This window comes from Scyliorhinus torazame, chromosome 2, assembly GCF_047496885.1.
Source record: "Scyliorhinus torazame isolate Kashiwa2021f chromosome 2, sScyTor2.1, whole genome shotgun sequence".
Classification (NCBI taxonomy): domain Eukaryota; kingdom Metazoa; phylum Chordata; class Chondrichthyes; order Carcharhiniformes; family Scyliorhinidae; genus Scyliorhinus; species Scyliorhinus torazame.
In genome coordinates this window covers 190,985,114-191,001,654 of record NC_092708.1, presented here as the reverse complement: position 1 = coordinate 191,001,654, position 16,541 = coordinate 190,985,114, and the positions used below count along the sequence as shown (strand labels likewise).

The 16,541-nt window shown below is 51.6% G+C and overlaps 1 protein-coding gene across 1 annotated transcript in view; it reads left to right on the top strand.

Moving 5' to 3' along the window:
- The window catches only part of LOC140394454 (putative methyltransferase DDB_G0268948), a 69,551-nt gene that overhangs the window by 40,322 nt on the left and 12,688 nt on the right, over positions 1-16,541 (top strand). The window contains exon 4 of the mRNA XM_072481736.1: positions 15,477-15,577. Within this exon, the coding sequence (XP_072337837.1) occupies positions 15,477-15,577 (101 nt within the window). The remainder of the gene's footprint in view (positions 1-15,476; positions 15,578-16,541) is intronic.

Genomic DNA, 16,541 nt, shown 5'->3' with positions numbered 1-16,541 from the left:
CTGGCACTACCTTCTATAAGGCAGTGAGACTGGGGTCACCTACCAAAGGCACTCGTGGCAATGGGAGAATTTCCAATGCTGGTGTCTCTACAGGATATTCAAAGTGGAGGAGAGGTGAACATTCTTCAGTTTCCTCACTGAAGCCAATTCCTCCAGTATCCCATCCATGATCATGTGAAATGAACTCGACTGGACACTGCATCCATATGGTGAGTATTCCCCTCCCAAAACACACCCTCTCTTCACAACATAAATGTCGTGTTGGGTGCTCTGCTACACAGACGAACCAACACGGTTGCGGATGGTACAACTCAGTTTTATTACGAACAATATTTACAATGGTAAACTGGTTACTGTGGTTCATTCATTACCCTTGAATCTGTGGACCTATCCCTAACACTATCTTTGAGAGGCACTCAGCACATGGTGGATGTCTGAGTGGCTTGCTGTGAGCTCTGTGCCCTGAGCTGTCTCCTGCTGGAATGAGCGGGAAGTGTCGTGTTCCCCGTTTTATAGTGTGTATGCTCTTGCCTGTGATTGGCTGTGGTGTTGTGTGTGTATTGATTGGTCCGTTGATCTGTCCATCAGTATGTATGTATGTTTGCATCATGATGTTTACCTGAATATCATGATATCCCCCCTTTTTTACAAGAACATGTGCCTATGTGGTTATAAATAGAGATGTGAACTGAGTGCAGCTGAATGTGTGTGTGCAATATCTACAACATGTACATGAGGCTAACCTATATACATGGGACGATGTCAGGTGCGACATAGCAATGACGTTGTACCATAAACAAAACACGTGGAAATGTTAAACGTCAAAACGAACTCCTGTAACGACAAGGAAAAAGAGAAACATATTAACACAGTGGTATGATACAACAGTGAGTTCAATGTTCAAACAGGCTCATAAGTCCAGCCTAGTAGGTGGGCGACGAATTCGGGTTGACTGCCTCAAGGGTGGGTCAGGATCCACCGGCTGAGGAATGGGCCTGGCCACGGGCGACGACGGAATGGGCATGGTGGCAGGAAGCTCCACGAAGTCGACATCAGGAACAACAGGAGGGCGTGGCACCGGTGTAAGTTCCCGTAGCGAGCATGGAAGCAGGCGAAGAGCCCGGCGATTGCGCCTGCGAATGGAGCCATCAGGCATGCGAACCAGGAACGAGCGGGAGCCACGCGTCGGAGAACTTCGGCAGATGCTGACCACCCACCTTCTGGTAGGTGGATGCGGACGTCGTCCCCAGGCGCCAGGGCGGGAAGATCAGTTGCCCGTGTGTCATGTGCCACCTTCTGGCGAACGCGCTGCTGTTGCATCCTGTGCAGTACTGGAGCATGGTTGGTTGTGGGGACCAGAATGGACGGCACAGTGGTCCTGAGGGCGCGACCCATCAACAGCTGGTGAGAGGCCAGTGGCTAGTGGGGCCGAGCGATAGGCTAGCAGGGCTAAGCAGAAGTCCGATCCTGCAGCAGCAGCCTTGCAGAGGAGCCGCTTGACGATGTGAACACCCTTCTCCGTCTTTCCATTGGACTGGGGATGCAGAGGGCTGGACGTCACGCGTGTGAAGCCATACGAAGCAGCAAAGGAAGACCAGTCTTGGCTGGCAAAACAGGGCCTATTGTCCGACATGACAGTAATCGGAATGCTGTGGCGTGCAAAGGTGTCTTTGCAGGCCCTTATGACAGCGGACGATGTCAAATTGTGCAGGCGTATGACCTCTGGATAGTTTGAAAAGTAATCTATGACAATTACATAGTCCCTGCCGAGCGCGTGAAAAAGGTCCACACCCACCTTCGCCCAGGGGGACGTCACCAGCTCATGGGGCTGAAGCGTCTCAGGAGGTTGCGCCGGCTGAAACCTTTGGCAGGTGGGGCAGTTGAGCACCATATTGGCAATGTCATCACTGATGCCCGGCCAGTATACCGCCTCTCGGGCCCTCCGTCTGCACTTCTCGACCCTGAGATGGCCTTTGTGCAGTTGGTCGAGGACCAGCTTGTGGATGCTGTGCGGAGTCACAATCCGGTCCAGCTTTAGGAGGACACCATCAATGACGGCCTAGTCGTCCCGGACATTGTAGAACTGCGGACACTGTCCTTTGAGCCACCCTCCCGTCATGTGGCGCATCACACGTTGTAGAAGGGGGTCGGCCGCAGTCTCCCGACGAATACGGGCCAGACTGGAGTCGTCGGCTGGCAGATTTGCCGATGTGAAGGCCACCTGCGCTTCGACCTGACAGATGAACCCCTCCGAGTCGGGCGGTGTGCTCACTGCTCTAGACAGGGCATCCGCAATGATGAGGTCCTTACCCGGGGTGTAGACCAGTTGGAAGTCGTACCTCCTGAGTTTGAGTATGATGCGCTGGAGGCAAGGGGTCATTTCGTTCAGGTCCTGATGTATGATGCAGACCAGGGGGCAATGGTCAGTCTCAACGGTAAACTGGGGGAGACCATACACGTAGTCATGGAACTTGTCTATTCCGGTTAGCAAACCCAGGCACTCCTTTTCGATCTGCACGTAGTGCTGTTCTGTGGGGGTCATGGCCCGCGAGGCACAGGCGACCGGGGTCCATGACGCAGTGTCATCCCGCTGTAGGAGTACCGCCCCAATGCCGGACTGGCTGGCATCAGTCAAAATTTTTGTGTCACGAGATGTGTCGAAAAACGCCAATACCGGGGCTGTGGTGAGCTTAATTTTTTGCTCCTCCCATTCCTTCTGGTGTGCGGGCAGCCACTGGAACTCCGTGGACTTCTTGACTAGATGGCGAAGAGCCATCGTGTGGGAGGCAAGGGTGGGAATGAACTTCCCCAGGAAGTTGACCATGCCTAGGAAGCGTAGCACTGCTTTCTTGTCTGCTGGCTGCGGCATGGCTGTAATGGCGCTCACCTTGTTTGCATCCAGACGGACCCCTGACCGGGATATGTGGTCCCCCAGAAACTTCAGCTCGGTTTGGCCGAAAGAACACTTGGCTCAGTTGAGGCGCAGGCCGTTTTCCCGTATCCGCGCAAAGACGCACTGGAGACGACTGATGTGCTCCTGTGGTGTGGTGGACCAGATGACGACGTCGTCAACATAGACGCGCACCCCTTCGATGTCCTCCATCATCTGTTCCATGATTCTGTGAAAGACCTCAGATGCCGAGATGATGCCAAACGGCATTCTGTTATAGCAGAACCTGCCGAAAGGAGTGTTGAAGGTGCACAGCTTCCTGCTGGACTGGTCCAGTTGGATCTGCCAAAAACCCTTCGAGGCATCCAGCTTTGTAAAGATTTTAGCCCGGGCCATTTCGCTCGTGATCTCTTCCCGTTTGTGTATGGGGTAGTGTTCCCTCATTATGTTGTTGTTCAGGTCTTTCGGGTCAATGCAGATCCGGAGTTCGCCAGAGGGCTTCTTAACACATACCATGGAGCTGACCCATGGCGTGGGCTCTGTGACCCGGGATAGCACCCCTTGGTCCTGGAGATCCTGCAGCAGCTGCTTGAGGCGGTCTTTGAGTGGCGCTGGGACCCTGTGAGGTGCGTGAATCACCGGGGTGGCATCCGGTTTGAGCCGTATTCTGTAGGTATAGGGCAGTGTGCCCATGCCATCGAATGCCTCCTGGTTGTGGGCGAGGAGCGATTGAAGCTGTGCCCTAAATTCTGCATCCGGGAAGTCTGATGTGCCTTCTGGAGACAGAGTGTGGACCCGCTGCACGAGGTGGAGAACCTTGCATGCCTGTGCGCCGAGCAGGGAGTCCTTTGATGATCCGACTATTTCGAAGGACAGTGTGGCAGTGTATGTGTTGTGTGTTACCTGGAGCTGGCAGGATCCCATATCCGGGATAACGTTTCCATTGTAGTCGACCATCTTGCAACGGGATGGCCGAATTGGTGGTCTGACCTTCAAGGCGTAGAAGGCTGACCATGCTATTAGGTTGGCGGAGGCACCAGTGTCCAGACGGAATGTTATCGGTGATCGGTTGACCGTTAGGGTGGCACACCATTCATCACCCGGATTGACGCTGTTCACTGGCATCGGCTGGTGGGTCCTGCTTGGAGACATCTGGTTCCTATCAATGACCGCAACACGGAAGGCGTCCCGGTCGTCTGTGTCACTGGTTTGGATATCGTCTGGACACGACTCGTAGTACGGAGGCTGAATGGTCCGCACGTCCCTGCGAGGTGGTCGGAATTGGGGAGCGTTGGCAGGTTGAGCTGCTCGACAGCAGGCAGCGTTGTGGCCCATCTTGCCACAGCGGAGGCATTGTCATTTTTTTGCCAGACATTGCCGCTTTAAATGTGCGTCATGGCGTTCGTTGCGCCACCGCACATGCGCAGTTCGGTCTTGTGTCGAGCGCGCCTGCGCATCACGTCCCTCTGCATCAACATCTTTTTTGGCGCGCAAAATGGCTGCCCTCGTCCAGGCCGCGGGCCGGGAGGAACTCGATCGCCTGTTCACGTTTGGCCTCGTAGGACGCCTGCCTTGCCGATCCGGCCGCGTAGGGCCCCTGCCGCGCCGATTCGGCCGCTTGAAATTGGGAGTAGCGGCTGGTCGCGTTTTCATGAAGGACACGGGCTTCGATTGCAGAGGCTAGGGTGAGGCCTTTAATTTTGAGGAGCTGCTGGCGTAGGGCGCCCGAGGTGACCCCAAAAACAATCTGGCCCCGAATCATTTAAAACAAATATATATTTATTAAAGTTTTCAACACAATTTTTCTCCCTTACAAACAACCCCCCCACCACTCGTAACAAAGAAAAACGAGAAATCGCGCAGAGCAAGATATATACATGGCAAAATGATATATTTACACAGCTTTGTACACTGGCCCTCACCCGTACGTGCCAGTTTCCCCAACCCTTCATGTAATCGCTTGCTCATCCACCCTCCCAGGCAGTCCCCCCTTCCCCCCCCCCTCCCACCCCCTCCCAGGACGTCCCCTCCACCCCCCCACCCAAGGTTGCTGCTGCTGCTGACCGACCTTCCTCTAACGCTCCGCGAGATAGTCTAGGAACGGTTGCCACCGCCTGTAGAACCCCTGCGCAGACCCTCTCAAGGCAAACTTAATCCTCTCCAACTTGATAAACCCTGCCATATCATTTATCCAGGCCTCCAGGCTGGGGGGCTTCGCCTCCTTCCACATTAGCAAGATCCTTCTCCGGGCTACTAGGGACAAAGGCCAGAATGCCGGCCTCTTTCGCCTCCTGCACTCCCGGTTCATCCACTACTCCAAATATTGCTAGCCCCCAGCTTGGCTTGACCCGGACTTTCACCACCTGAGATATTGCTCCCGCCACTCCTCTCCAGAACCCCTCCAGTGCCGGGCATGACCAAAACATATGGACATGGTTCGCCGGGCTCCCTGAGCACCTTCCACATCTGTCCTCCACCCCAAAGAACCTACTCAACCTCGCCCCCGTCAAGTGCGCTCTGTGGACCACCTTAAATTGTATCAGGCTGAGCCTGGCACATGAGGAAGAGGAATTAACCCGACCCAGGGCATCAGCCCACAGACCTTCCTCGATCTCCTCCCCCAGCTCCTCCTCCCATTTACCCTTCAAATCTTCTACCAGCGCTTCCCCCTCTTCTTTCATCTCTTGGTGTATTTCCGACATCCTGCCCTCCCCGACCCATACACCCGAGATCACCCTATCTTGAACTTCTTGTGCCGGGAGCAACGGGAATTCCCTCACCTGCATATATCTAAAGACATTTCCCAGGGGTAACTCGAACTTCTCCTCCAGTGCCCCGAGGCTCGCAAACATCCCGTCGATGAACAGGTCCCCCATTCTTCCAATCCCCGCCCGATGCCAGCTCTGGAACCCCCCGTCCATCTTCCCCGGGACAAACCGGTGGTTACCCCTGATCGGGGACCACACCGATGCTCCCACTGCACCCCGGTGCCGTCTCCACTGGCCCCAGATCCTTAGTGTTGCCGCCACCACCGGGCTCGTGGTATACTTTGTCGACGAGAGTGGCAGCGGTGCCGTCACCAACGCCCCCAGGCTCGTTCCTTTACAGGACGTCATCTCCATCCTCTTCCATGCCGCCCCCTCTCCCTCCATAACCCACTTGCGGATCATCGCCACATTTGCTGCCCAGTAGTAGCTCCCCAGATTTGGCAGCGCCAACCCTCCTCGGTCCCTACTGCGTTCAAGGAACCCTCTCCTTACTCTCGGGGTCTTATTCGCCCACACAAACCCCATAATACTCCTGCCTACTCTCTTAAAAAAGGCCTTAGTGATCACGATGGGAAGGCACTGAAACACAAACAGAAACCTCGGAAGGACCACCATTTTGACCGACTGCACTCTACCCGCCAGCGAGAGCGGTAACATGTCCCATCTTTTGAAATCCTCCTCCATTTGCTCCACCAACCTCGTCAGATTCAGTTTATGTAGGGTCCCCCAACTCCTGGCTATCTGGATCCCCAGATACCGAAAGCTCCCCTCCGCCCTCCTCAGCGGTAGGTCCCCTATCCCTCTTTCTTGGTCCCCCGCCTGTAATACAAAGAGCTCACTCTTCCCTACATTGAGCTTATAGCCCGAAAACTCCCCAAACTCCCTTAGAGTCTGCATGACCTCCACCATCCCCTCCATTGGATCCGCCACGTACAGCAACAGGTCATCCGCATATAGCGACACCCGATGCTCTTCTCCCCCTCGGACCACCCCACTCCATTTATTAGACTCCCTCAATGACATGGCCAATGGTTCGATCGCCAATGCGAACAACATGGGGGACAGGGGGCGCCCCTGCCTCGTCCCTCGGTACAGTCGAAAGTACTCCGACCTCCGCCGGTTCGTCACTACACTCGCCATCGGGGCTCTGTAAAGGAGCTTAACCCAATTGATGAACCCTACCCCGAACCCAAACCTACGCAGCACCTCCCAGAGGTACTCCCACTCTACTCGGTCAAAGGCCTGCTCCGCATCCATAGCCGCCACTATCTCCGCCTCTCCCTCCTCCGATGTCATCATTATCACGTTTAAGAGCCGCCGCACATTGGTGTTTAGTTGCCTGCCCTTTACAAATCCCGTCTGGTCCTCGTGGATTACCCCCGGGACACAGTCCTCGATCCTCGTGGCCAGCACTTTTGCCAGCAACTTTACATCCACATTGAGGAGCGAGATTGGCCTGTACGATCCACATTGCAGTGGGTCCTTGTCCCACTTTAGGATCAAAGAAATTGTCGCTTCCGACATTGTCGGGGGCAGGGTCCCCTCCTCTCTTGCCTCATTAAAAGTCCTCACCAGTAGCGGGGCCAACAGGTCTGCATACTTCCTGTAGAACTCCACCGGGAATCTGTCCGGTCCCGGGGCCTTTCCCGCCTGCATGCTCCCCAAACACTTGCTCAGCTCCTCCAACCCATTTGGTGCCCCCAAACCAGCCACCTCTTGCTCCTCCACCCTCGGGAATCTCAGCTGATCTAGGAATCGTCTCATCCCCTCTTCCCCCGCTGGGGGCTGGGATCTGTACAGCTCTTCATAAAAGGCCTTGAATACCTTGTTTATTTTCGTCGCACTCCGAACCGTGGCTCCCCTTCCATCTTTGACTCCCCCTACTTCCCTCGCTTCCATCCTCTTACGGAGCTGGTGTGCCAGCATCCGACTAGCCTTTTCCCCATACTCGTAGGTCGCCCCCTGCGCTTTCCTCCACTGTGCCTCCGCCTTCCCTGTGGTCAACAGGTCAAACTCCGTCTGGAGCCGTCACCTTTCCCCAAGTAATCTTTCCTCCGCGGCCGCTGCGTATCTCCTGTCCACTCTCAAAATCTCCCCCACTAACTTCTCCCTTTCCATACCCTCTGTCTTCTCCCTATGAGCCCTAATGGAAATTAGCTCTCCCCTGATCACCGCCTCACATACCACCCCCACCCGCACCTCCCCGTTGTCGTTGGCCTCCAAGTACCTTTCGATACACCCCCTCACCTTCCCACACACCACCTCGTCCGCCAGCAGTCCCACATCCAGCCACAATGGGAGTTGGTCCCTCTCCTCTCCCAGCCCCAGTTCCACCCAGTGCGGGGCATAGTCCGAAACGGCTATAGCCGAATACTCCGTCCCCTCCACCCTCGGGATGAGCACCCTACCCAGAACAAAGAAATCTATCCGGGAGTAGGCTTTGTGTACATGGGAGAAGAAAGAAAATTTCCTGGCCTGCGGCCTTGCAAACCGCCATGGGTCCACTCCCTCCATCTGATCTATACACCCACTAAGTACCTTGGCCGCCGCCGGCCTCTTTCCAGTCCTTGATTTGGAGCCGTCCAGTGCTGGATCCAACACTGTATTGAAGTCCCCTCCCATTATCAGGCCTCCTATCTCCAGGTCCGGAATGCGCCCCAACATGCGCTTCATGAATCCAGCATCATCCCAGTTCGGGGCGTATACATTTACCAACACCACCCACGTCCCTTGCAGCCTACCGCTCACCATTACATATCGTCCTCCATTGTCCGCTACAATAGTCTTGGCCCCAAATGACACCCGCTTTCCCACCAATATTGCACCCCTCTATTCTTCGCGTCCAGTCCCGAGTGGAATACCTGTCCTACCCATCCCTTTCTTAGCCTGACCTGGTCCGCCACCTTCAGATGTGTCTCTTGGAGCATGGCCACGTCCGCCTTCAGTCCCTTTAAGTGCGCGAACACTCGAGCCCTCTTCACCGGCCCATTCAGGCTGCTCACATTCCACATTATCAGCCGGATTGGAGGGGCTCTCACCCCCCCCCCCACCCCCCCCACCCCACCGACTAGCCATCTCCTTTTCTGGGCCAGTCCCGTGTCCACGCCTCCCTCACCCTCCAGTCCCCCAGCGGGGGGACCCCCGTCCCGACCACCTCTTCTGTGTCCCATTCCTTTTCGGCCAGTGCAGCAGCAACCCTTTTCCCCCCCCTTCCCCCCTCCCCTCCCCCCCGCTAGACCCCTGTCTAGCTTTTTTGCTCCCCCCATGTCACTCCCGTAAGTCAGCTGACGTCTGCAGACCCCGGCTTCCCCCGCCATCCCTTTGACCTCCCCGCGTGGGAGTCTCCCAATCCATATGCATTCCTTCGTTCCCCTTCCCGCCTTTCTTCCCGCGCGCGGGTAAAAACCCCGCGCTTTCCAAAGCCCGCTCCGCCCCCTCTGGCGCAGCTCCTGTCGTGGCCTTGTCTCTCTCCCCCAGCCCATGTAACATTTCCTGCGCGTGATTGACCCCCTATATACAACAACCATCACATATCAAACCCCAAAACATCCCCCCCACCCTCACAAACCCTCAGTTAGAGTCCAACTTTTCGGCTTGTACAAAGGTCCACGCCTCTTCAGGCGTTTCGAAGTAAGTGTTGGCCCTTGTATGTGACCCACAGTCGCGCTGGCTGCAGCATTCCGAATTTCACTTCTTTCCGGTACAACGCCGCTTTGGCCCGGTTGAAACCCGCTCCCCGCTTTGCAACCTCCGTGCTCCAGTCCGGGTATATTCGGATCTCTGCATTGTCCCACTTACTGCTCTGCTCCTTCTTGGCCCATCTCAGGACCCACTCTCTGTCCGTGAACCGGTGGAACCTCACCACCATCGCCCTTGGCGGCTCATTTGCCTGGGACTTCTTCGCAGGCACCCTATGTGCCCCGTCCAACTCCAGCGGCCTCGAAGGGGCCTTCGTGCCCATCATCGCCTCGAGCATCGTGCTCGCGTATGCCCCGGCATCAGCCCCCTCCACTCCCTTAGGGAGACCCAGGATTCGCAGATTCTTTCTCCTCGACCTGTTCTCCAGGTCTTCGAGTCTTCCCGCCCACCTCTTGTGTAGCGCCTCGTTCTGCTCCATTCTCACCGCCAGGCCCACGAGCTCGTCCTCGTTCTGACTGACTCTTTTCTGTACCTCCTGGGTCTTAGCTTCGTGGGCCTTCTGCGTGATCCCGAGTCCTTCAATTGCCGAGAGCATAGGCGCCAACATCTCTTTGCGCATCTCCTCGCGCTGCTCCTCGAAGCAGCGCTTGGTGAACTCGTGCAGCTCCCCTTTGTCCCTGGCCGCCGCCATTTTGTTTTCTTTCCCTTGCTTCTCCCATTGCTCCAGTGCCGTTCCTTTGGCCGTTACACTTCTGGTCCATTTCATAGAAGTTGGCAGTGTTTGCTTCACCAGTCTGCCCCAAAAAGTCTATGGAAACTCCTGAAAAAGGTCTGAGAGTCGGTTCCAGATGGAGCTGCCGAATGCGCGACCTACTCCTCCGTGGCCGCCACCAGAAGCCTCGTCCCTGCTTCTTCAATGGCCTTGGTAGATCCTTTCACAGTTGTTCCCTCTGCTGCTAGAATTCACCTTTGATAGAGTCAAGTCAGATTGCAGCTTTAAGCTTGCCCTTCCCCAGCCTGCATGCTGGAAGAGGCTTTTGTCTAAACCTGCAGCCAAAGCCAAATCTTTTACTGTTTCTGCCGGGTCTGGCAGACAAAAGACACAACACTCCTGGGGGACAGTGTCAGGGGAATGCTGCAGTCTTCTTGCCACACCGGGAAATGTCAAACAAATGCCGTGGGGGCCCTGTAAAAGAGCCCAAAAGTCCGTTCCAAGCGGGAGCTGCCGAATATGCGACTTAGCTCTGCATAGCCGCACCCGGAAGTCCCTGGTCCCGAATCATTGAACGGAGGTGGTGTCGTAGCCGCAGGACTGCGCGAGGATACGGAGGTGTGCAAGGAAAGATTGAAAGGGCTCATCCTTACCCTGCAGGCGCTGCTGGAAGAGACACCTCTCGAAACTCTCATTTACCTCGATGCTGAAGTGTTGCTCGAGTTTGAGAAGGACCTTCTTGTACTTGGTCTTGTCCTCATCTTCCGCGAACACCAGGCAGTTGTAGACATGGATGGCCTCCGTTTAACGTCTCATCTGAAAGACTCTGCCTCCAATGGGGCAGCACTCCCTCAATTTTGAACTGAAATGTCAATGCTGGACCTTTGCACCCAAGTGGCTGGAGCTGGGCCTGAATCCACAACCACCTGACTCAGATACAAGATGGCTACACTGAGGGAGAATTCAGAATGTCTAATTCACCAGTTCACCTAACCAGCACGTCTTTTGGGATTTGTGGGAGGAAACCGGAGTGCCCGGAGGAAACCCTCGCAGACACAGAGAATGTGCAGTTTCCACACAGACAGCGACCCAAGCCGAGAATTGAACCTGGGCCCCTGGCGCTGTGAAGCAACGGTGCTAACCACTGTGCGACCGTGCTGCTCTTTGACAGTTGGGCACAGGGTAAATGCCCACCAAAACTGCAATAAGTATTCCTCAATCAGACTAATTTCCCAGGGATGCAGAGTTTGAGGGCCACTTTAATGCTTAATATAAAGTTCTACAATTCTTTTCACAATTTCATGATAAGTACAAAGGGACAAGGGGTAGGAGGCATGCAGATTTGAGGTTACATCAGATCAGCCATGATCATATTAACTGGGGCAGGCTCGAGGGGCTGAATGGCCTCCTCCTGACCCTTGTCTGTATGCGATACTCCCATGAAGAGTTTGGGATGTTTTAGTGCATTGACGGTGCTGTATAAATGCAAGTTGTTGCTATTGTTGTTGCATGACTCCATTCTGAGACAGCACCTCCTGCAGGTGATGGGAGCTTCCATCATGAATATAACTGAGTGGCTCCCTTGGCTATTTCAGAGTCAAAACATTTCAACACAGCACCTGTTTCCAATGGCAACATAGCTTCTAATATGTGTCCCAGTGCAAAGTATGCATGTCCTGCCAAATATTCATTGTACGGCATTAAAAACATGTTAAAAAGAAGAAAAAATGATTTGCCTTGCAAACTCTCCATGGGAGTCGCAGCTATCAGTTTATTTACATACAGGCCTAGGGTAACTTTACTCTGTCAATCATTTTGAAGCTATATAACCTCTTCATAATAACCTCTTCCTGAATTGTTTCCAAATTCCCTAAATCTGTGAGACTCCATTCACTTCCTCTGTATTAAAATAAAATGCATTTTATTACCAATATGTATCAAAACAGGTTCCAGCATCTAAACACTTCAGGAAACATACTTCCCAGCAATCAACTATACAGTCTGTACAGATTTTATTCCCTTTTTCTAAAACCCCAAATATCGCCACCAAAGGGTCCGGGTCCACCTCCTCCCCCACTATCCTGGCTAAGGCCCCGAACACTCCCGCCCAGAATCTTCCCAATTTTTCACAACCCCAAAACATGTGCGTGTGATTCGCTGGCCCCTGCCCACACCTCTCACACTCATCTGCTACCCCCTGAAAGAACCCACTCATTCTCACCCAAGTCATATGCACCCTGTGCACCACCTTAAACTGTATCAGACTCATCCTTGCGCAAGACGAGGTCCCGTTTAGCCTACGCAATGCCTCGCTCCATACTCCCCAATTAATCTCTCCTCTCAACTCCACTTCCCATTTCTCCTTGATCTTCACCACCCGCTCACCTCCCTGCCCCCCCCAGCCACTTGTATATATCCCCAATTCTTCCCTCCCCTTCCACCTCTGTAAGCAGCAGTCGCTCCAGCAGGCAATCCCAGCAACGTAGGGAACACGCACCAGATCTTTCGTGCAAAGTCCCTAACCTGCAGATTCCTGAACTCATTTTCTCTGTAAGCTACAAACTTTAACCTCTGCTTTCCTCCCAAACTGGGCGAAATTATTTTCCTGCACCTCTAAGCAGACTCTCAAGAAGGGCAGGAGGTTCCCCTGTGTAGTGATCTCTGTATATCAATATACATGATCAATATATGTAATGCTAGTACAGGCAATTGAAAACTATATAACATGGTTCCAGGATAAATTAGGCTTTTAAGAAAAATTAATAAAGAAATTTGAACAAAAAAAATAACATTGTGTTCAACTATTCGACTGCTGAAGTCATCGCAACTTCGGAATCCCTGACAAAAACAGAATATCGATGGACCAAGTGCAAGTTCCAAGATATCTAAAGACCACTGGTAATCTGAATTTAAACTGGAAGTTGTTTAAACAACAATTTCACCTCTATCTGGAAGCTAGTGATTTAAACGCTGCGTCTAACTAATGAAATCTTAGAAAGATTAAGATTTAACAAGTGAGTTCAAAAAGTTGGCGAACTAGTGAATGACTTTATAACAGATCTGAACTTCTCTCAACCTCCTGCAATTTTTTAATGCTGCGTGATTCTAAGATTCGTGATCAGATAGTTTTTGGAATAAGAGGTGAAAGCTTAAGGCAAGAACTTTTAAGGCAAAACGATTTAACACTAAAAACAACAATGGAAAATAGTTTCTATCATGAACAATCAAAGAATCAGTATAATGAATACTTAGAATATAACATTTGAGAAAATGGCGCAAAAACTTGCCACGAGGGAGAGGCAGCATCGTACTTGATACAGAAGCACATTTGGAATGGCATCCATCTTGAGCAAGACCAGTACGCACATGCGCACATCCAGAAAAGACGCAAACTGCAAAATTCCGTTCTGTGCATGCGCGAGAAACTGCGCATGCGCAGTTGCAAAAAGAGTGCACTCTGGACGAAAACCTATTTGCATTTGCGCAATCAATGCCTACACATTACGTCACAAACATCATGACGTCAGAAGACTCAGAACACGCTCACTTAAAGGGAAACTGCCCCAAAATTGTAAAAAACAGTTTTAAACCTACAAAACCCAAATGTTTTTACCTCGAAAGGCACGACAATGCCTAAACTTCAACAAACAGTTGAAAATAACTTTCGCAACACCGTGGAACAAGCAGTTTTCAGGATAAAAAGTGAAGAACACAATAACAACTCCGAAATCAAAGAAGATGATTATTTCTTGGACATAGCTAAGTTATTTGGATATGATGATCATAGCATCAGCAACAAGGTTGAAAATGACTCCACACAGAGAGTACTGACCAACTCCATTGAGAGAGCGCTGATCGTCTCCACAGAGCGAATGCTGCACGACTCCACACACAGAGCGATGAAAGAATCCACAGAGAGAACGATGGAAGCCCCCACAGAGAGATCGTTGACAGACTCCAGAATGGAAGCAAGTAAAGACTCCAGAACGACAACCATGCATGAAGAAGTCTATGAAGATCTATCCACCTTATTTGAGCAACCAGAAGAAGACTATGATAGACCACCCTGCTCATTTAATCGACAGCAAGAACAGTGACACAGAGATCACAATTCGCATACAAGATGTGCAAGTCTACAGCGAGACTAACAGATCTCAGCTCGACTATACAGAAGCATTCAATAATCAAAGTAAAACTACTCATGAGTCCAGTGAGACTGAAGGAATTAAACCTGATCTACTCCTGACAACCTACAAGAGATCAAAGATGAAGAAAATCAACCAGAAATGACTGACGTCACCAAAACCAATGAAACATCAGATACCACAAAGGACACTGATACTAATAGCTTTGAGAATGACTCAAAGTTTCCGCAAGGAACAGTTATTGAGCACAACAACAACAAAAACGAAAACACAAACAACAACAATGAAACAACAACCTGTACAGCATGGTACATGTCTGCACAGAAAAGTAACATAACATGACATAAAGGACAATGTAACAGCATAGTCCAAAACAATGGCAAGACTACAAACACTTTGTTCAGACCAACCAAATGTCATGCCAATGAATTTCAAGAATTCATATTTGCTCCAAGACAAAAAAGCAACACAGTTTTCAAGGCAAATAACATACAGTACCATTACCACAAGCACACCTCCCAATGACCCCCATCCCTACATTACATTTAGCAGCAGTTGTTATGGTTGCCAACCCTCCAGGGTTGGCCTGGAATCTCCAGGAATTGAAGCTCAATCTCCAGGACACTGCTGTGTTCGACCCTGGAAAAAAATCATTGTGACATTAAAGAAAGATTGCTTTGGTTTGCAATTTTCTCTTTCCCCAATATAAAACTGTTGAAAAGGAGGGGAGAAAGAAAGACTGTTTAGCTGATCGTCAAGCATTGTCCAATTGGGTAACAAGTCGCTTTGCTTTCCAATCGGTGCAGGAAGGCGTATTTCACTGGGGTGGATGTATTGGTCAATAAATGGCTGGAGCGTGGGGGCAAGTCATGTGATGAAACCTCCAGGAATTCATTTCCTCACAGTTGGCAACCCGAGCAAAAGTGAGAGGAATTTTTAAAGTAACCGCGCTCATGCTTAACATTTGGCTCCATTTGGCTTTCTGCTGTTCAGCAAAACTGGCCAGGTTTCCCATTTATTTAAAAATCACTTATTATTGTTCGGAGGAGAGGTTACATCTGGAATCCAGCAAAGCTGTGAACCACCTCTTGACCACCGAGAGGCTGCCCAGGCCACGGGGAGGTGACTCTGCTTTTGCAGTGTTGACAGGGCAGTGGTCCAGTGGGAGTTGCTTTCACAGGAGCTGTATCCTGAGTTTCCAATGAAGGAATTATTTTTGATGAGAGTTTACTTTGAACGTGTTTGAACACAGAGTTAATGTAATATCCATTAGGCCTATGATCCAATGTGGTCATTCTTTCTCTTGTATTTTTCATTGACAGATGTTCGCACTGTTAAAGCCCTATGAAAATAAAGGACATAAAATGGTTTGGAATGAATACCAAGAAATATTTGATGCAATCACTTTCCCTGACAAAGAGAGGTAAATATATAATGAACACAGCAATGTTCACCAACACCCATCAAAATGAAACCACAAGTTTATTCTCTCACCTGGATCCTGAGTGGGAAATATTATTATATTTAACATTAACTCAGCAATGATGGGCTTCCGGTGATGCGCGCAAGTGGAGCGGTCGCTCTGGAGAGGGGCTCCTGCCGGCATTTCGCCGTTTTCCGGGAGTTTCCCTGTGGTTTCGCCAGTCGCGATTTCTTCAGCCGTTGGGGCCTGAGGGATGGGCGCCGGGTCGGGCCGGTTTGGAGCCGGTGGGGACCCCTGTGACCGGAGGAGCAGGGGCATTGAGCCCGAAGCAAGCAGCGGGGGAGGAGCGTGGCCTGGGGCGAGGCCTGAATCCAGCACAAATTTTTAAAAAATGTTTTATTATAATTTTTAAAAAAAATTAAATTAATTTTATTATTTATTTATCTCGAGATTGAAGAAAGGAGAAAAATACTAAGTGGTTAAGGGATGCCAAAAACAGCTGTGAAGAAGGGAGGAAACGCTGGTTCGCCGCCAAAGGAGAGGAGCAGTAAAATCTCTGACAAGATGGCAAGATGGCCAGGGGTGGTGGCCAGAAACTACAAAACATAACAAAATGGTGTAATTAGTTACGGAGGTACCGTAATACCTCCGTACAGTGTTTAGTAACTATTTGCAAGTCTGGTAGCTATGTACATTTGATGGTTTATATTTACAGATTAAAATGAAGCAATCAGTCGATCGGGGGCGCTGGTCATCCTCTGTGATCGTCGGAGCCTCGGTGGTGACTCCGGTGGAGGCTCGGGCGTCTGTGACTCCGGGAGTATGGCTTCGATCTCCATGGCAGCTTCATCACCCCTAGACGGCGCTGGTGGGGAAAACGGCTGACCTGGGGAGGGAGCGCCTGCGGGGGGCGTCGGTGGGTGGGGGAGCATAGACGGGGGCGGCGGAAGGACCGACCCTCCTG